The sequence below is a fragment of the Physella acuta genome, unplaced genomic scaffold (assembly GCF_028476545.2).
Source record: "Physella acuta isolate Inbredline_101_S28 unplaced genomic scaffold, ASM2847654v3 ptg001024l, whole genome shotgun sequence".
NCBI lineage: Eukaryota > Metazoa > Mollusca > Gastropoda > Physidae > Physella > Physella acuta.
The window spans coordinates 60,653-82,500 of record NW_026732541.1 but is presented as its reverse complement, the minus strand read 5'-3'; the positions used below and the strand labels follow the sequence as shown (position 1 = coordinate 82,500).

The following is a 21,848-nucleotide window of genomic DNA, read 5'->3' as shown; positions in this document are numbered from 1 at the left end:
ATAATGGACAAATGTCTACTTCATTGTGTAAGTGGTGTTTTATAATGGACAAATGTCTACTTCATTGTGTAAGTGGTGTTTTATAATGGACAAATGTCTACTTTATTGTGTAAGTGGTGTTTTATAATGGACAAATGTCTGCTTCATTGTGTAAGTGGTGTTTTATAATGGACAAATGTCTACTTCATTGTGTAAATGGTGTTTTATAATGGACAAATGTCTACTTTATTGTGTAAGTGGTGTTTTATAATGGACAAATGTCTTCTTCATTGTGTAAGTGGTGTTTTATAATGGACAAATGTCTACTTTATTGTGTAAGTGGTGTTTTATAATGGAAAAATGTCTACTTCATTGTGTAAGTGGTGTATTATAATGGAAAAATGTCTACTTCATTGTGTAAGATTTTTTCTATAATGGATAAATGTATACTTCATTGTGTAAGTGGTGTTTTATAATGGACAAATGTCTACTTCATTGTGTAAGTGGTTTTTTATAATTGATAAATGTCTTCTTAATTGTGTAAGGATTTGTTTATAATGGACCAATGTCAACTTCATTATTTAAGAGTTTCTTTATATTGGACAAATGTGTACTTCATTGTGTAAGTGTTGTTTTATAGTGGGCAAATGTCTACTTCATTGTGTAAGATTTTTTTCTATAATGGACAAATATCTACTTCATAGTGTAATAGTTCGATTATAATGGACAAATGTCTACTTCATTGTGAAAGAGTTTCTTTAGAATGTTATAAAATATAATTATTAATACAACGTTTTCGTTCTATTCTCTGAGAATATCTTTTCCATTGAGCAACAATATAAAAACACATTTTAGAATGGATGTGGACCATGCTCTCACGTTAGCAGATTGTGAATGTATTGAAGTTTGAGTGACTGTGGAATAGAAATTAATGCTCGGTTGAGATATTGTACACCTACAATTACATTCCGTTTTCATATCTTAACTAACTATATATATATATATATATATATATATATATATATATATATATATATATATATATATATATATATATATATATATATATATATATATATTTCAGAAAACCAGAAAACAAAACTAACAAATGTATCTATCCTTGTATCAAATTTTCTTTCTTATACAGCACACCAGACCTTCAGATTTTAAATTTTGAATATTTTTTAAATATTCACTCAAAATTCATAGAAAATGTTCGTATTGACGGAAACGAAATCAAGCAAGTAGAAATTTAAATAGATTTATATATATATTTTATTGTCTTTCAAAATTGATTGGGAAACTTAATTAACTATAAATATATTTTTTGTTTATTAATGACTAGAGCTGGGTAGGCTGGTGACTGAAACAAAATCAAGGGAAAGGAAATTAAAATTAAAAGTGAATGTATGATCTTTCAGAACTAATAATTGGGAAAACTTAAATAACATTGAATATCTTTTGTTTAACAATGGCTAGGGTTTGGCAGGTGAAATACGATCTGGGTAACGGTATGACGTATGGAGTTGTCCGACTGTTTGAACATAACGTCAAGTACGTCACAGAGACACATAATTTTGGATGTTCCGTGTACGGGAAGGTGAAGACTAGTGGAACGGAAACGTCTAAGTTGCATTATATTCATCATTCTAGGTCTACACCTGGCTTATATAAGGTAAACATAAGGTCCATGTGGCATTATATTCATCATGCTAGGTCTACACCTGGCTTATATAAGGTAACCAGAAGGTCCATGTGGCATTATATTCATCATTCTAGGTCTACACCTGGCTTATATAAGGTAACCAGAAGGTCCATGTGGCATTATATTCATCATTCTAGGTCTACACCTGGCTTATATAAGGTAAACTGAAGGTCCATGTGGCATTATATTCATCATTCTAGGTCTACACCTGGCTTATATAAGGTAAACAGAAGGTCCATGTGGCATTATATTCATCATGCTAGGTCAACACCTGGCTTATATAAGGTAAACATATGGTCTAGGTGGCATTATATTCATCATGCTAGGTCTACACCTGGCTTATATAAGGTAAACAGAAGGTCCATGTGGCATTATATTCATCATTCTAGGTCTACACCTGGCTTATATAAGGTAAACATAAGGTCCATGTGGCATTATATTCATCATTCTAGGTCTACACCTGGTTTATATAAGGTAAACAGAAGGTCTAGGTGGCATTATATTCATCATGCTAGGTCTACACCTGGCTTATATAAGGTAAACATAAGGTCTATGTGGCATTATATTCATCATTCTGGGTCTACACCTGGCTTATATAAGGTAAACAGAAGGTCCATGTGGCGTTATATTCATCATTCTAGGTCTACACCAGGCTTATATAAGGTAAACAGAAGGTCCATGTGGCGTTATATTCATCATTCTAGGTCTACACCTGGCTTATATAAGGTAAACAGAAGATCCATGTGGCATTATATTCATCTTTCTAGGTCAACACCTGGCTTATATAAGGTAAACAGAAGGTCCATGTGGCATTATATTCATCATTCTAGGTCTACACCTGGCTTATATAAGGTAAACAGAAGGTCTAGGGTGCATTATATTCATAATTCTAGGTCTACACCTGGCTTATATAAGGTAAACTGAAGGTCCATGTGGCATTATATTCATCATTCTAGGTCTACACCTGGCTTATATAAGGTAAACAGAAGGTCCATGTGGCATTATATTCATCATGCTATGTCCACACCTGGTTTATATAAGGTAAACAATGAAAATCTAAAAACTTAGTCTTTTAAAAACAATTGTTTGACTGTCTATACAAAAATGTTTCCGTGAGTGTGTAAAACTATGAACATTTCATGAGTAAAAAAATGTCAGACTATATAATTTAAAATTCCTTAAATGTTATAACTATTGTGAAAAATCGTAAGCAGTTATACAATCTGCAGACTTTTATCGACGAACTGAAATCAGGAAAAGTTAACATAGTGGACGTCCAAGATCATGAAGAAGATGAATGGGGCAATTTAATAATGACAACTTTAACCTATTCAGCAACAGAAGGTTATGTACCCATTGCGAAAAACATGTGTTATTTAATTATTTAAATAAAAATTAGAACTACACTCAGGCATGTAATTTACAGCGAGAAATAACATTGCCTTGTTCGCTTTAGTTTGACAGTTTTCATCAACGGCTTATGAGGACTGATACAGATTTACAACAGTTATACTTCTTTCTGACATGTAGGGCCTACTTGCATTCAAATGGTTTACTTTCACGTAAAGCAAAACGTATAGTTTTAATTTTATTTTTAAACCTGAAAATGTTTTAAAAAGAAGCATTTCATATACTTTTTATATCCCTGTTTAAATTATCTGAGCTATGGAAAATGTCTAATATTTCTACAAATATATATAAACAAGTAAATAAATAAATAAATAAATAAAATTAAATAAATAAAAATAAATAAATAAATAAAAATAAATAAATAAATAAAAATATATATAAGTATAATTATATATATATATATATATATATATATATATATATATATATATATATATATATATGTATGTATGTATATATACTCAATATATATGTATATTATATGTATATATATATATATATATATATATATATATATATATATATATATATATATATATATATATATATATATATATATATATATATTCGAATGTTGATTATATACATACACATACACATATGCACACGTATTTCATTTAATTACCATCAGACTATATAAGAAAAATGTTCTTTCAACACAACAGAGTGTCCGTTAGGATTCTATGGTGCCCTATGTGATCGTCAATGTAAATGTCCCAAACTTTTTTGCAACAAGCTCACTGGTGCATGCTACGAAGCTGATTGCCATAAGGGCTGGTTCGGTGAGGATTGTATGACGGGTGAGGTTTTTATATGAGTCAAAACATTATGCGTGGGGTTTATCATAATATATTATGTAGAAAAATATGTATGTATATGTACATGGTCATATTTTTCTCTTTTCATACCATATACCAGATCTAAATCACTAATACAAAGTACGCATGGCTCCAAATCCATTGGGTCTTTAAATGAGATTAAATCTAAAACATAAAAAAATGGATATTTATGAATGCAAAGTACAATATACTTTGTACTTCAATTTTTTTTTGTACATTGTTTCATCTTGTAAAAAAAAAATTGGAACATCAGAAAGAATTCAATTTTAATATAGTTCGCTATAAATAGCAACTATTTGTTGAACCTGTAGGGCAAAGGACTAACGCCAAACCTCTCCATCGGACTAAGTTTTCTTCTTTATATATATATATATATATATATATATATATATATATATATATATATATATATATATATATAAAATTATTATTATTATTATTAAAGAGGAGTAATATATTTGTCGTGAAATTTGAAAGCATTGGCATTGCTGTATTATCGAACAAATATAATTTAAATATAATTATAATGAGTATACCAAAATTATAATAATAACAATTATTTTGTATTAATAATTATTATACTTTAATTATAATTACATTATTATTATAATCATGGTAATTAAAATGTAACTATTATGATTATAATTATAATAATTATTATAAATAAATGTTGAATACTAAATTATTTTTAATCTTTTTTTTTTTTCATTTTTTTCTTTATTTCACGCCACGACACCAGAGGATTTAGCGTCTTTTATTTATGTAGTTGTACCCGAAGAGTTTTTTGACGGAGATGAAGCGTCCTGTCGCGTACCGGAAAACAACACAATTTACATTGAATTAATCGAGAATTTTTACCTCATATCCTTCAATCTAGTCTTAAAAGAACCAGGTAATTATCTTTGTGACCTGTAGCTTAATTAAGCTGAATGCGGAAATTAATTAATATAGCTTCACAGTGAATACATACTACTGCAATCCAACTCATTTTCTACCTATACTATTACACTGATTAACTAGAATCAGAGGCGCAGCGGGGGGGGGGGGGGGGGGGGGGCGGACCGCACTGGGTGACACCATTTAGGGGGGGGGGTGACACCAAGGCAAAAAATAGCAAAATATATAGAGAAAAACTTGAGGGGGGGTGCAATGCAAATCGAAAATTTGAGGGGGGGGGGGGTGCAAATCGAAAATTTGAGCGGGGGGGTGCAAATCGAAAATTTGAAAGTTTGTCCCCGGGTCGCTACGCCTCTGGGGGGTGGGGGGGGGGGGGGGTTGACACCATTAAGTGCGGCACCGGCGGGTGACACCAGACCTCGCTACGCCACTGATTAGAATGATTAAAACATATTGCAAATACCCTAAATCATCCGTCATCACACAGATCCTAATTTTTATTATAGACTTAATTTATTATCGTAATGTAGCAATGTAATTACATAGTATCACTAATTTTTTTCCAAATTTGATCAGTATTATAACATAAAGCAAAGTGATGTAAATAAATGGTAATTAACTTTTAGTAATAACACAGGGTTTATTAATTTCTTTTAAAACTACACCAGCGCAATTAATCGAGTCCGACATCGTTGTTAGTGTCTACGATCGGAAAGTAAAGGGTTACGTAAGGAAACGTGTTTTGGTGAACGAGGAGACGCCGACACGATTCACACTCCAGCTTACATCCTCAACATTGAACAGAAGAATGTTCGTGAACATACAAAAAGCTGTGTCTGTATGTACCTTGAACATAAACGGTGGTAGGTAAAGATTGTGTATTTGATTTAATGTTGTTGTTATTTTAATTATGTATAGGGGTCATCCATTTATGACAACCACAAGGGGGGAGATGGGGAGGGGGGGGGGGAGTACGAAAAAAATCGACGTTTGTGGACGTGTGTGTGGGGGGGGGGGTTGGAGGGGGGGGGGGGGGATCAGGTCTATGTGGACGTCCACAGGTTGAATTTAACATCGACGTGCTTATAATTTAAAAAGAGGCGTAGTGAGGGGGCGGACCGCACTGGGTGATAGCATTTAGGGGGGTGACACCAAGGCAAAAAATAGCAAAATATATAGAGGAAAATGATAATCCCACTTAATTAAGTGATTAATTCGAGTGTTAAATAGTCTATAAGAAATACAAATCAAAAGTTTGAGGGGGGGGGGGGTGCAAATCGAAAGTTTGAGGGGGGGGGGGGGAGTGCAAATCGAAAATTGAAAGTTCGTCCCCGTGAAGGGTCGCTTCGCCCCTGTGGGGTGACACCATTAAATGCAGCACCGGGGTAACACCTGACCTCGCTACACCAATGAATTTAAAACAATCATAAAACTCTTATCCTGCGTGTAAAACGTGAAATTAAAACAACAATACAGCAGCGTGTAAATGAAGCACCTGATTAACACCTACACCGGGGTCATCTATAATATAAGTAATGTCGAGATATGTGACGATTTTTACCTCCCCTCTTTCCCGATCGTCACTAATCTTCATTAAAAACCATGACCTGACACCTACAACGACGTCACTCATCAGCCTGCCACAACTCTCAAAACTGTAATTTAAAAAAAAAACAGCAATTTTAAAATACTTTTAATATAAAGGCCTAATAATAAACATTATCGAAAATAATAGAGCCGTATCAGTAAATAGGGGGGTTCGGCGTGGTCGAGTCGAGTCGAACCCTCGGGCAGATGAGGCTCGTTAGCTGGGGTGTGCCACTCTTCTAGGAGAGACAACTCCAAAATTTAACAACTGCTGCCTTGTAGTTTGTTCTTGGTTGGACAAAGGCTATGGAAGCAAATCCAAAAAGAAAAGCAGGCTGAAATCGGAGTCAATGGCCTCAATGGCGCATAACCAGTTGACACGTAACGCTTAATTGTGTTGGAGGCGTGGTCGAGTCGGCAAAAAGCTCATGGTTGATAAATTCGAACAAAGTCTCGAGTTCAAACCCACTGGCAGATAAATCTCGATCCCCTTCAACACTAATAATTAAGAACGAAGAAGAGGAAGAAGTAAATAGGCACACACTACGGGAACAGGGCATTTCCCCCCTGTCAATTACCCCCCGGACATTCCCCCCCCCCGACATTATCCCCCCAGAGTAATTACCCCCCTGTCAATTACCCCCTGTCAATTACCCCCCTGTCAATTACCCCCCCAGTAGGACATTACCCCCCGGACAGGGTTAGAGTAAGGGTTAGGGTTAGGGCTAGGTTTAGGGTTAGGGTTAGGTTTAGGGCTAGGGCTAGGGCTAGGGTTAGGGTTAAGGTTAGGGCTAGGTTTAGGGTTAGGTTTAGGGCTAGGGTTAGGGTTAGGGTTAGGGTTAGGGTTAGGGTTAGGGTTGTGTCAGAGTTGGTTTTGGTTTTGTGTGAAGTTTAAGGCTAAGGTGGATGCTTAGGTTTTGGTCTTTTTCTTAAGGTTTGGAATAAAGTAGTATAAAGGTATAGAATTCTAGTTAGAGTTAGGATTCTAACTTGAGAGGGGGGGGGGGGTAATTCCCCGGGGGGGGGGGGTAATTGACATGGGGGTAATTGACAGGGGGGTAATTGCTCCGGGGGGGGGGTAAATACGGGGGGGGGGAATGTCCGAGGGGAAATTTCCAGGGGGGTAATGTCCTGTAGCCACACACTACATGTTACTGAACTGGTAAATTGGTAGTAAGTGTTAAATTTTAGCGAACGTCCGAAAATCCGGAATTTTTGTGGACGTCATAAATGGATGACCCATTATGTTAAAAAAAATTAAAAAATAAACATATTGTAGTATAAATAGGCTAATCATTTATTTTAAACAGTTAAAAACTGAATTACGCCAATAACCTAATACTAAACGATGTAAAGGATAAAATTTTCCCTTACGTCTAATTAAGTTTGCTATATAACTAATTGCAAAGTGCACAATTGATACGTTTTTGGTTCGGTTCCCGAGTTCACAATTTTTAAGGCTTTAGTTATTTCAAATATTAGAAGTGACCGAAATAAAAAAAACCAGCAAGCTACATGTTGCGGAGTGACAGTAGAAATTAGGAAGTGAATGGACCTTCCGTATTTGAACAATGCTGATTGTGTGTGTTTTTATGTTTTTTTATGCATTACCGCAGTTTACTTCCGATTGCCGTGAAACTTTGGAAAGTTGTTGCGAATACACATTGGGAGGTGTCTGAGATGAAAAAAAAAACAATGAAATTTTAACGCGGTGCACCGGGTTTATATTTAGATATTTTCTATTTATAAACACGCCTCACTTGTTTAAAAATACCCGATTGGTTATGTGTTGATGAAACCCTTAAAAATATGTTTCGTCACTTTGTAGGACTGTACCGCAGCAACGCCGACGGGTACGCTTGTTATGTATAGAGATTGACACATTTTATTTACATATTTCTTGGCAGCACAAGGATTAGTAAAGTTGCATCGATCGGCCAAAGTAAGTATCCCAGGATTAGCCGACAACGACACGCTGCTCCAATCAATCACCGACGGAGGTCGATACAACACCTGCATTTCAACCAACACGACAGATAGAATTTTTATCGAGTTTGAAGGGGTGAAAAATGTATTCAGAATCGTCATTTATCCTGGTGGTATGTCAAGGTTTTATATTAAGTTTATTGTACAAATATGGGCACACAAACAAACAAACAACCAACCAACCAAACAAACAAACAAACGCGCATATACAAATGTAAGCGCTCTCCCTCACAACACTCTAAGGAATCTTTGAGAATGCTCGTGAAAAGGTTTCTGAGAGGGAAAAAAAGAATTTAAATTAAGGACGATCGGCGCCTCGGCAGTATGTAGGCCTTGATGCGATTTTTTTTTTCAGTGATTTTTTTGTTTTGTATTCTAAAACAAAAGTCGGACGTGTTTTGACATCATTTTTCCGATCGCCTTGAAACTTTGGAGAGTTGACAATACTCCCGGAAAGGTTTCTGCGAAAAAAAAATTATTTCTTAGGGCGGCGCCCCAGCATGATACGATTTTTCTCAATATACGGTATATAGAAATAAAAGTCAGATGTGCTCCCGAGTAGCTATCTTGATATCCCTTAGAAGAGCTTCATGCATTAGGTGTTAGGAATACAAATGGATTCAACGGTAAAATTGTACCAGACATACTTGCCGGCGCCTCGACTGATGAGTGACCGATATAGCCCTGGACACCCCCATGAACACTATAGAACCTACATTTATTTTAAAACGTGCCATTTATTAAAGACTACTGACTAAATCGAACAACAGGCGTCCTCTGTCATATCGGCCTTCGTAGTATCGGGTGCTACACTATGATGCCTACGTTCACTTTAAAAAGCGCTATACATTTTGGATATGGTGTGCTACTATAATCGTATCTATAAACCAGATGCGTCTTCTGCCGCCCCTATGAGCACTAAAGCCACTAGATATATTTTTAATATCTCTCACTGCTCAGTACATATTCTACTACTAAAACCGATGGATAAATCGAACAACTGCCATCATCCGGTACCCTAAAGTAGTGTACACGTTGATGCCTCTATTTCCAGTGGTCGTAGTGTAACAGATGGTTTTCGAGGAAGGCGGAGCGTATGGTTCATTTAAAACTGCGCCTCAACAACTAAGATCTTACAAATAACACGCAGATTTGCTACATTTAAATAACTCAAATTTAAGAAAACAAAGTCATACGTCTAGAAAACTTGAGATTGTTTACGCGTTAATAAAACCCTCAAAATATTTCGTCACCGGCGTGTTGGACTAGACCGCAGCAACGCTGGACGGGTACGCTAGTATTTAAATTAAATCGTTTTAATTTTTTTTTCAGACACGCCAACAACATTTGAAGTGACCTGTACCGACCAGTTCAATCACACCGTGCATTACCTCAAGCTTACAACTCACACAAGAGGTCCTTCATTTATCCATACGAACAAGCCGATGCACAAAATAGAAGTAAAAACGAGCGATCCGAAATTTGAAATGTGCGAAATAGAAATATTTGGAAGTAAGGACTTGTTTTAGTTAAAATAGGAAATGTGATGTTGCGTTAATATCATTTAATTCTCTCTAGGCATCACATATTATTTGAATATTTTAGGCCTGTTAAAACGAGAGAGACATTTTTACAACATTCCGACAATTCTGTACAATTCAAATTCTACTGTTTGCAATTAGCTCTGATTATATGCAGGCTTCACTGTCGGCGTGGTAGGGTCGGTTTTTTCTCGTGGTTGCTAAGCCGAGTAGTCATGAGTTCGAGCCCACTGGAGAGAACAAACCATCTAGAAGAGGACATTCCAAAAATCAAACAACCGCTTCCTTAAATTTTGTTCTTTGGTAGACAAAGGCTTTGGAAGCTAATTCCAGGAAGAAAAGCAGGCAGTAATTATAGACAACATCTTATATGGTGTATAACAGGAAGTTCACACGTTATACATTGTTGTATTGAAGGACATCCTGTCATACTTTACAATTAAGAACAAAATGGACAAGAAGAAATACTCACTGTATCATCTTGACTCATTTGTGCCCAAGACACGTGAGGCAGATGAAGTAGAGTTCATTTGTTTCAATGGACTTGGTATACAAGGGTACATGTAGTCAGCACTATGCCCAGTCGACTTTGTTTACCTAAAATGAATGGGACTCAGGTACGTTCTACTGGTTAAACCCTGATTCGCACTCGAGACTTTTAAGTCTAGCGCTCTACCGCTAGGCCACCCATCTCCCTTGAAATTACATTGTGATATTATTATTTAGATATTTATTACTGCTGTTAACGATGAATTATTTTAAATATGTTTTTATTATGTCATTTTGTCACATTGGTTTTGATTTCATACGTTTGAACAAACAAGCAACTTTATTTGTTGTTAATATCCTAACAGGTTTAAAAAACAACTTTATTGCGTTTAATCCTGATGACTATGTGCTGACTCTACCGTCGCCTATCTCGGAAAAAAACCTACTTTACATTCTGCTCATCTGCATTTTAGTCATTCTGATTCTGTCAAAACTTGAAGATATAGATACAGGTATGTTTGAAATAATAAGCTGTCATATATTTTTGTTTCCGTCCATTAGAAAACATAAGTAGAGGCCTTTCAAACTAAATCCAAAAACAATGAAATGAATCAATACATGAAACCAGAACAAAGATAACCCAAACAAAACAAAAAAAAAACAAAACACAAATGAACTCTGACCATTTAAACATGGTCAGGTAAGAAATGGACCGAAATCTTGGGTTGTTTTTTTTTTTGGGTGAAAAATTAGATTTTTGTTAAATTTTCGAATGTGAGAATATATATATATATATATATATATATATATATATATATATATATATATATATATATATATATATATATATATATATATATATATATATCTAATATATATATCAGTGTATTTCCTCGAGTTTTTGTTTTTGTTTATGTGCTTATATTAATAGTTAAGTTAGTGATTTTAAAAAAAAATTCTCGTTTTTAATTTTAGAAGAAGTACGAACGAAGGATGAAGGTGTAGAACATGTCTAAATTGAACACTTCTATTTGATACAGAAATTCTAAACATGAAATGACTTTTCTCAAGTTCCGAATCGTGTGTCTTTATTCGTTACACTTATTAGAATTGTGTATTTGTATTTAATTTAGATGTTTAAAAATGTAAATTACTAGGTAAAATTTACCTATTAAACTAAATGAAAATGTTTTTTTTTTACATTTATTTTTTGTTTCTATTTTTGTTTGAGATATTTCAGTTTGAGAAATAGATTTGTATTTGACAAAGAAATATCAGCGGACATATCAATCGGTATTTGTTGAAATGTTTCCGATAACAGGAAGTGGTACTTTATATAAATGGAAATAAGATAACTTGAGTATAGTTTCAGTTAGGTTGAGTTCAGTAGACAATATTTCACATGTAATTATAAGATCTTATACTTATAATTATTATCAACTTTCGAGAGATCCTCGATATCCGAAGGTGGAACTTTATTGTCGCATTCCAAAATACATACAACATTAAATTTTATACATAGGTATAATATATTTTTTTTCTTGAGGATGTCAAATTTTGACTGATTTCCGGTGATCGGAAGTACTACCTTAATCTGTTTTAGATTTTATCAAAAAATATAACTATTACCGGACCGATCAGTTTCAAACTTGTCACTACATCAAAGTTCGATGGCAATGCACAGTGACATAAAATTGTGAATTAATTATGTTTTGATTCACTTTTTACTAATTAATTAATGTTTTCTTTTTTTTTAAAAAAAAAACATTTTCTGCGGTTTTCTCGGCGTTTTCTACTATCACCCTTGCGAATGTGATAAAATCAACCGAAAATTATAATTTCGATATCTGGAAATAGCAGAGAGTGTAAACTGATTATCTGTATTGATATTTAACCAGCTGCTCATAGCGAAGCAAATAACGTCTCAACATTTGGCTTAAGCAATATTTTATAGCAGACGGTTTTCTGCTCATCTTACAAAGTAATGTTTTTTTTTTTTTTTTTTTTTTTTAACTATATTAGCTAAAACTACTGTTTATCGTAAGTTGTTATAATTTGAGCTAATACTAAATGTTTTTTATCAATATATCTGTGTGAAATACGCAAAGAATTTTCTATAAAAGTACAATAGACGAAAGGAGAAGGATAGTTGTTTACTTGCACAAAATAGTTTAATACATATTTTATTTTCAACGCTTTTAACAAAACATGATGCTATCTGTTCTCTCAAACGGACGGGCAATAAAATTTTCACTCGCTCATATCTAAAACAACAACCTCTCACTGACCTCTAAACAACAGGTCCCTATCCAACTCCCAATATCCAGCCTCACCCCCCTCCCCCGTACCCTTGTATATTTGTTATCAAATGTCTTGACCAGACGACCATCTCCACAGAACTGCCCCACCGTATCAGATAGACTACCAGGACCCCCGGTCACGTGCCTCACCCGACCCCCGGGGAGGTTCCCCCAGCATCCAGATTAAACTTCCCCCGTGAGTGGCTATTGGCTGACAACTGGGCAACAACTCGACCACTGGCAGGCCTGGGGTAACCTGTCTGACCTTTTCACCCTTGACCCCAAGCCATGTTTTACTGCTTGCTTATTTAGCAGATGCTGGACAGATAGGATCGGAGCCTGTGTGTAGTTAGTGGGTTGGAGATTTCTCAACGTGGTGGTCGGTCCGAGGGATGAACGCTGGGTCTTATGAAGAAAGTGGTCAGTTGGTGAGTTGGACCCTGGGTCTTATGAACAAGGTGTTCAGTAGGAGGGTTGGACACTGGGTCTATGAACTAAATGGTCAGTCGGAGGATTAGACTATGGTTCTTATGAACAAGGTGTTCAGTATGAGGGTTGGAGACTGGGTCTTATGGACAAAGTAGTCAGTTGGTGTGTTTGACACTGGGTCTTAACAAATCAGTCATATGCTGGGTTGGACCGTATGTCTTATGAACTAAATTATGGTCAGTTGGTGCGTTGAACGCTAGCTCTCATGAACAAGGTCGGTGGGTTATACCTTGGGTGTTATGAACAAAGGGGATTACTTGAGAGTAGTGATACCAAACATCTAACAATGTTGGAATGAGGTGGTGTAGAGACACACACTTACACTGGATGCAGAGACGCTTTTGTATAATATATACTAACCTTACTTATATTAGAGATAATTTATAAGACACATATAATTTAACACGTAATTGTTTAAACCCCAAACCTCTCCCCCTTCCCTACAGTAATTACATAACTATCAAAACTAAGTAACTTGCAACAGATGAGAACCTAGATCCCCCCCAAATGTCAGTCGGTTTATCATTCAATTGTTCCACCACCATCTCCTAACCTAAAGTACACAACGAGAACACAAAATCATTTTTTTTTAAAAGACCACTCAGATATTTATCTCAATAATTGACGCCACACGGCTCCCAATTAACTAAACAGGGGCCATTAATTTCTCGGGCTATCGAGTTACTGTGTCAAAGAGCGGCCCAGATACGCTGGATAACAATGTACTCTAACTTAATGATAACCCACGCCACCACACTGGCGAGGAAGTGCACAACCACAATACGTGCGTGAAAGTATCGCTTATGTTAGACTTAGGAGTCAGGGTGTGGTGTCGGAGTCATGGATTTGAAGAAGTGGAGTCATGATGTGCAAGTTGGAATGAACGTCTGTTTAATGACATCGATGATTTCACAAAACCATAACCTACCCAAGCCCATAATGCATAATGTGACAAAAAACCTACTCATGTCCATACTGCTTAATGTGACAAAAAAACCTACCCATGCCCATAATGCATAATGTGACAAAAAACCTACTCATGTCCATACTGCTTAATGTGACAAAAAAACCTACCCATGCCCATAATGCATAATGTGACAAAAAACCTACTCATGTCCATACTGCTTAATGTGACAAAAAAACCTACCCATGCCCATAATGCATAATGTGACAAAAAACCTACTCATGTCCATACTGCTTAATGTGACAAAAAAACCTACCCATGCCCATAATGCAGAATGTGACAAAAAACCTACCCATGCCCATAATGCATGATGTGACAAAAAACCTACCCATGCCCATAGTGCATGATGTGACAAAAAACCTACCCATGTCCATACTGCTTGGTGTGACAAAAAACCTACCCATGTGACACAAATAAAAATAACGCACACACCTCCATAATACGTGTTTAGACCAGTAAAAATAGCCCTCCCACGCCATCATTCGAAACCGCACGAATCCTTCCAATTATACCTATATCGATACTCTAAAGTAATTTGATGATAGGTGTTAAAACTACACCGCACAACGAAGTTGAACACTTAGGTAAAATACCAAACGAAGCGAGGGAAAACAGATGAAGTGATATCAGTTAAGGCTTAAAAATAACTCGGCTAAATGTAGGTGATATTCAGCACCTAATTTATGTTTACAATGTTGACATTTAGCACTTATATGTTTTCTAATACAGTCATCTAGTTTAATTAAACAAATATCTTGTAACACGGGGGAGAATGTTATAATCCCCGCAGTATGTTGCTGACTTGACATTTTCTCCAATTAAAATGGTGGCTAGTGATACTAATGTTGCCATCACTACTTTACAGAAAGCAACGTGTGATAGTAGCTGATGTTGTATTTTCTGCTATACTCTAGAAAGCAAATCGGGATTTTTTAAAAACAATTTCCAGTGTTAAACTATGCTACGGCAATTTTGACTGTTAAGGCTAGACTATCTGAAAATTGATTGTAATTTTTCAGATACTAACCTACCCTAAATATGATTGCTACCCTAAAATTGATTGTAGTTTTTCAAATGCAAGATTACGATATAGCAATTAATGATTTATGTTTTGTTTTTTTAAATACCGCGCTATTCTGCGAAAGATTGCATTTTTAAAAGAGTAAACACATTTGTTTTAATCATACTTATTGTTAAGCTGCAGTAAGTATGATAAAAAATAATTGTTACAGTTTAGAAAAAAACTGCTGCGTAATACGACCTGTTTTTTTCTTTTGTCTACCAGCGTTTTACGCAACATGATACGTTGTGCGTATCCCAAATTAATTATTCCCCTAATTAATGTAAAGCCATTAGCGTAGAGGGGGGCGGGGCTGGAAGGGGAAACTACTTCCTATGGAAATATTTTTTCTTCCACCCCGTTATTGGACCACTGGTGATGACCCTGGGCTCAAGGTCAGGAACTACGTAGATAGCTGGCACAAATGTGAGCGCCCAAAACAGCTGTTGATCGGGTAATTAATGGGTTAATTGATTAACGCGTGGCGAGAGAGGGGGGAACATCTGGAGCGTGAAGGTCAAAGGGTAAGGGTCAAGTAACAGTGACTTTTGTACTGGGTGTGTGGTGAAATTTTGTAAATAATCGGTGGTTTTATTTTCTTTGGGTGGTAGTTGTTTTTTTTTTTTATTCCACTGGTGGTTTTCTTTGCTTTCAGGCGTTGTATTTTTTTTTTCCGTTTTTTTTGTGTTTTTTTTACTGACGTTGATTTCGTTTTCTTACTGTATCCAATAGTTGACATTTAATAAACGATTCTTTATTTTAAAATGACTTTTTCTACCCAAAACTAGACCTGCCATTATATGCCATAGAGTTTCCCTACAGTCTCAGAGCTCAATGAAGTGAGACCAGTATTAGCTGAATGAACAAGCTATTGATTCTTAAGGCCTTTTCATCATACTAGAGAGAATAGTTTATATAACTGTATTGTTGAAATACTACTGCTAATAATAAAACGTGGGTTGCATAAATGTTGATTTAGAATTGTCAATGAGTAGCCTACACCTATCTAGCTAGTAAGTAACCCTAAAGCTAACCCCACTATTAAAAAAAAATGAACATCTGTGTCATGGTTTAACTTAACTTATCATTCACCAGTGAAGTACTGAACAGGGTTTTTTTAATCGTTTAATTTTATAGCCACATGTTTTTTAGTGTATTTCTCATTTCTGCATATCGTGGTGTTGATTTAGTACCGTCCCACGCTTAAGCACCACCCACCTTAACTTCTGATGGCCTTAAAGTCGTCCCCCCCCCCCACCTAGACCTTGATGGCCTTACAACCCACCTTCACCCGAATCCCTAACATGTTTTAAATTTACCCATCATTAATGTTTTTTGTAAAAAAAAAAAAAGGGCAATAAATGTGTTTTTTTATCCCACAGCCGTATTGACCTTCACCTTTCGCCTGATGATCCCCCCGTCCATTCACGGCGTGGGTTCAGCCCTCGAGTTCACAGACCTGCCAGACATTCCATTCAAGACGCTCGGTGGTTCCCCCTGACCTCACCCCTTCCCCCTGCCTTTCACAGAGCCACCCCCCTACCCGCCCCTCCCTTCATAAAACTAAACTTTTCCCGCCCTGCACCACCTGACCTGACTCCTGTAGGTCACCCTCCTCCCCTCCCCCCGTCCCGGAGCTGTACACAATACAGGTCAAATAGCCCACCCCCTCACAACCTTAATCGTCCAGATTAAGATAGTCGCGGTCAGAACACGACCACCACTAGCTATTAACACGTGAATCACCTACAGATTGTTCCCGAATGTACCACCGACACTCCTTCAGATGAAAGAAGTGTTTTATAGCAGTGGACATAATTTAAAAAGTTAAAAGGCAGGGGTTGTGTTGATGATACCTCCCCCCTTTTTTTTACTCTTTCTCCGCCGTTCAACATCCCTCCTCCCTCCCCCCTTCCAAAGTTCACTGGGTCATATTTGCATAGCTATGTTCCTGCACAAGAATTATCGGGTTAAAAATCCCAATTTTCTTTAACTCTTAAAACATATTTTGTTTGTATTCAATACATGTACGGGGCGGTGTGGCCTAGCGGTAGAGAGCTAGACTGTTAATCCGGGTTCAAATCACTAGATCGTCCGCCCTGCTCTGATGGATACCTAACTCAAGAAAACAAAGGCGACTGGACAATCAAACAGATGAACTCTACTTTAACTGTCGCGACACAAACCTGGAAAAAAAATGAAATACGTGATTAGAAACTGTATTATGTGAATCAGAACATCTTTTCTGGACTCCAAAGGAAAGCTGTCAAGAATATTTGATATTTATGTAACAGATACATAAGCAAGGCGTGTGACAATGGACTTTAGAACTGGTTTCTCTGCTGTGTACGGTGTTACAGATGTTACTGGGGGGGGGGGATGATTTTAAGGGGTGGGGGTGGTCGATGTCAGGGTGTCGGTTGATGTGTACGTGAAAAGGTGAGTAGTTGGATGGCGTTGGAAGGTGGGAGACGTCTCGGAGTAAATGAGATGTGGAATGATGTGGTTTTGTATGGTATGATACAAAACGGTATCACATAATATGAAATAGTATAACGTGGGTTAAGTGGTATAACATCGTATAAGATTAAGTGAAGGTACGAAATTGTCACTGAATATGGTTGTAAATTCACCTTTAAAATTTATAATACATTTGTTATGACGTAAGTAAAATAGGCGACCCAGGAACATTCGCTGGCGCCGGGGGCGGGCTACTGATTCCCCACGCCCCAGGGGACGTTTATTTGACAAGAAAAAACACAGAACCTGGGGGGAGGATCGCCCACCCAGCACCACCACAGTGACGCCATTTGGTAAAGAGATGTCTGTTTTTTTGTCCTTAATCTAAGAACATCAAAGGTCAAAGATCGTGTATTGATACAGTGGGTAAAAATTAAGGGTAAGAACACACACAAGCATCTCTTCCCCCCCCCCCCCCACCCCTCTACAACTCTCACAAACACACTTTCATTAATTGAGTTCTAGTATACGTTCACTGCTGTGGAAACTTTTTTTTTTTAAATGACACCTAAATCCCTTTGACCCATTCACCGTTATAAGAATCTCAATCAGAGGGCCCTACAGACCTCTTCACTTCCCTGATCCCCATCAACGTTGATCCCAATGACCCCTTAATCCATCTGACCCCTGTACAGTCATAAAAATCTTAATCCCCATGAACACTGATCCCAATGAGTCCCTGTTTCTACATGTCCCCTTTTTATCATTATCTTTTTTTATTCCCTCGACCAAATAACGACCACGATCCCTATCATGACCCCTTTCTTGCCACTACCCGTTCACCTTCATGACCCCTTCACTACCTTAACCCCTCATTATGACCCAATCATCTCCAAGACTTCATCATTCACTTGTCCCCACTACCACAACCCTATCTTTACCGTGACCCCTCCTCTGTCATGACCTCTACACTGTCATGACCCCCCTACTGCCATGACCCCTTCTCTACCATAACCCCTCATCTACCATGACCCCTCCTCTACCATGACCCCTCCTCTACCATGACCCCTCCTCTACCATAACCCCTCCTCTGCCATAACCCCTCCTCTGCCATAACCCCTCCTCTGCCATAACCCCTCCTCTGCCATAACCCCTCCTCTACCATGACCCCTTCATCTCCATGACCCTTTTACTTCCACGACCCCTCCATCACTGAGATCCCTTCATCACAATGACCCCTTCATTCATTTCAACCCACTACAATGACCCCTTTAAATCCCCATGACCCCACCGCCATCATCACCCATTCATCAAGTGACCAATCATGCTCACCACCACCCCTAAACCCACACCACGCATACGACCCACATAACCCCTATTGGACATTACAAAAACAGGACATAACCTTTATGTACTCACGTTCACGATACCAAACAGCAATTTGTCATTGAGAAACTAACCCTGCCAGTCACCTGACTAGAGAGAGAATCGTGTACACACGAACTGTAGCAGTTTAAAAACATTGGGGATCCAAAGAAAGTCTTAAAGTAAAAGATAAACGATTCACGCACTGGGTGAACCCACGTTCATAGGGGTTTAGAGCTTAGGGGTGGAGGGTGGGGGTGGATGTAATAAATTCTCGTTCAAGGGTTGTAATTTAATACATTATTTTTTTTTTAATATCAGATGCATTTTTTTTAAAATCCGTTAATTAGATTACATTTTTTATGTGTTAAAATTTTAATTTAAATTTGAAAAAAAAAGTTAAATGTATCTGATTTTTAACCGGTTTAAATTAAATTTTATTCGGCAATGTGTTCCACTTTGTTTTGTTTAAATAATAAAAATGATGTTCGAATGTTTTAACAGAACTGTCCAGCGAGACTATCGTGTGTTTTCAAAAGTTAAACTTCATTTGTGTGCAGAGTTTCTTCCAGGCAAAGCTCCCCCCCCCCATGAAAGTGTACCCCCCCCCCTCGAACGAAATGGAATTTATATAGAAAAGATTTACATTTAACAGTGACCCTCCCCCCCCCCCCCCGGAAAAAAGTCGGGAAGAAACACAGATTGTGTGTGTGGGGGGGGGGGGGCAGTAGCGTAGCCAGGATCGTCTCATGGGGGGGGGGGGGGTTAACATTTTTTCCAGGCAGTTTATAACCCGGGGACCAACTTTCGATTATCACCACCCCCCCCCCCCCCCCCTCAAACTTTCGATTTGCACCCCCTCCCCCCCCCCCCCCTCAAACTTTCGATTTACACCCTCCCCTCAAACTTTATATACCGAGGGGTCTTTATATACCCCCCCCCCTACGCCACTGGGGGGGGTGTACAAGACAGACCGAAGCGGACAAGCTGATATTTTAAATCTTCACATTCAAATTGGTGTATCCTCCACTAGCTTTATCTGATGCAACTTAAAAAATAAACTTGAAATTTTTAATGGTATACCTTCATGTCTTAATAAATCGAGTGGTGTCAATTTGAAATTTAAATGGAACAACTGAGTGTGGTACTGTAAATTGCAACTTCTGTTGATCCAACTTCAGGGGAAACAACCAACAGAAAACCTTTGCTCCGCGTCTAGGTACTACGAAGTAATACAACAAAGTATTACCTAAACACAACAATGACGCGATAAACATGATCATAGATCGTCTATACCCCCTACACCTGTGAATGGGTTGTAAGTGGCAGTCTATAACTGATATAAACAGCTTTGAAATAATGCTGCAATGACATGTCTGAATTACGAGGCTGTAAATGGTCTGAAAGTTAGCGAGGTTAATTATTAAAAAAATGCCAATTATCTGATTACCCACATATACATTATTTCATGCTTTTGAGAAATTATACAATAGAAGTTAAACAAACTTAACACAGATATATAAACCTATGTGTTTATGTATTCTTTTTTTTATTATTTAAAACGGGTGAGGCATAAAAACCGACAACGGTGAAAGGGAAGTAACCCATGATATAAAAAGGTTATTTGATTTTAAAACGGTGCGAAGATTGAAAACACAATTATTTTAACTTTGCTAATTTTAATTAATAAATACAGATCAATATTTGTGTAGCTAAATAATGCAAAACTAAATTTGTATTAATTAATTTTGTGTTAATGAGAATAGTAAGGATGCATTGAGGACTACTGACACTGTTTAATCGCACCTCAACAGGGTAAATAGCTGGCCAATCCATCAGTAATTGTAGAAATTATGCAGGTAAAATATACGTTGAAGTGTTGTTTTCAACAAATAACAAATATATTTTCTTAGAGCATCATATGGCATACAGAAAAAAAAATATTTCTCAGCGACATTATATTCTGTACGGGACGGTGTGATCTAGAGGTAGAGCACTAGACAGCTTACCTGAATCCGAGTTCTAGTCAGTGGAACGACCCTGAGTCCACCCAGCTCTGATGGGTACCTAACTGACGTTAGGGAAAGTACAAGCGTCTTGACATAATGCTGACCACACTATCCTTTCATATGCCAAGGTCACAGAAAAAGGTGAACTCTACTTCACTTGCCCCATAGACCGTCAGGTTCGAAAAGGGAACTTTTCTCTGACTTTTTATTGTATACATTGATCTTCTGTGAACTTATACTTTGTGACTTTTAATTTTTTGACTTTATGACTTTGACTGTGACTCTACATTCTTTCATTTTATATTCTGTGTGACTCTATATTCTGTATCTCTATATTATATGACTTTACATTCTCCAACTTTATTATACACAGTGACTTATGCTCAGTGATTTTATGTCCATACACGATATACCGAGGAACGAAACCAACCGACACATTGACAACCAGTGTTTCTTCCAGACCTTTTTCTTCGGGGGGGGGGGGCACTAGAAATTTTCGGGGGGGGGGGGGTAGACTTTCTTTGGAGGGGGGGGAAGCGGACACTGTTAAAAGTATATATTTTCTATATAAAGTATATAAATTTCATTTCGTTCGGTGGGGGGGGGGGCGGGGGGGCGGTAGAATTTTTTCGGGGGGAAGGCCCCCCCCCCCCCCCCCGAAGAGATGCCTGGAAGAAACTCTGTTGACAACTGAAACGGTCACCATGAGACAGAAACGTCCCCCACACATTCACCGTTGTTTATTTGTTGTCGAAAGTCTCCCACGCC

The 21,848-nt window shown here is 37.3% G+C and overlaps 1 protein-coding gene across 1 annotated transcript in view; it reads left to right on the top strand.

Annotated features, from left to right (window-relative positions):
* LOC131954743 (uncharacterized) overlaps positions 1-12,933 on the top strand; it is a 23,416-nt gene extending 10,483 nt beyond the window's left edge. The window contains exons 9-17 of the mRNA XM_059318489.1: positions 1,127-1,219; positions 1,459-1,602; positions 2,548-2,599; positions 2,914-3,028; positions 5,499-5,693; positions 8,325-8,516; positions 9,736-9,915; positions 10,799-10,945; positions 12,815-12,933. Coding sequence (XP_059174472.1) covers positions 1,127-1,219; positions 1,459-1,602; positions 2,548-2,599; positions 2,914-3,028; positions 5,499-5,693; positions 8,325-8,516; positions 9,736-9,915; positions 10,799-10,945; positions 12,815-12,933 — 1,237 coding nt within the window. The remainder of the gene's footprint in view (positions 1-1,126; positions 1,220-1,458; positions 1,603-2,547; positions 2,600-2,913; positions 3,029-5,498; positions 5,694-8,324; positions 8,517-9,735; positions 9,916-10,798; positions 10,946-12,814) is intronic.
* The last annotated feature ends 8,915 nt before the right edge of the window (positions 12,934-21,848 follow it).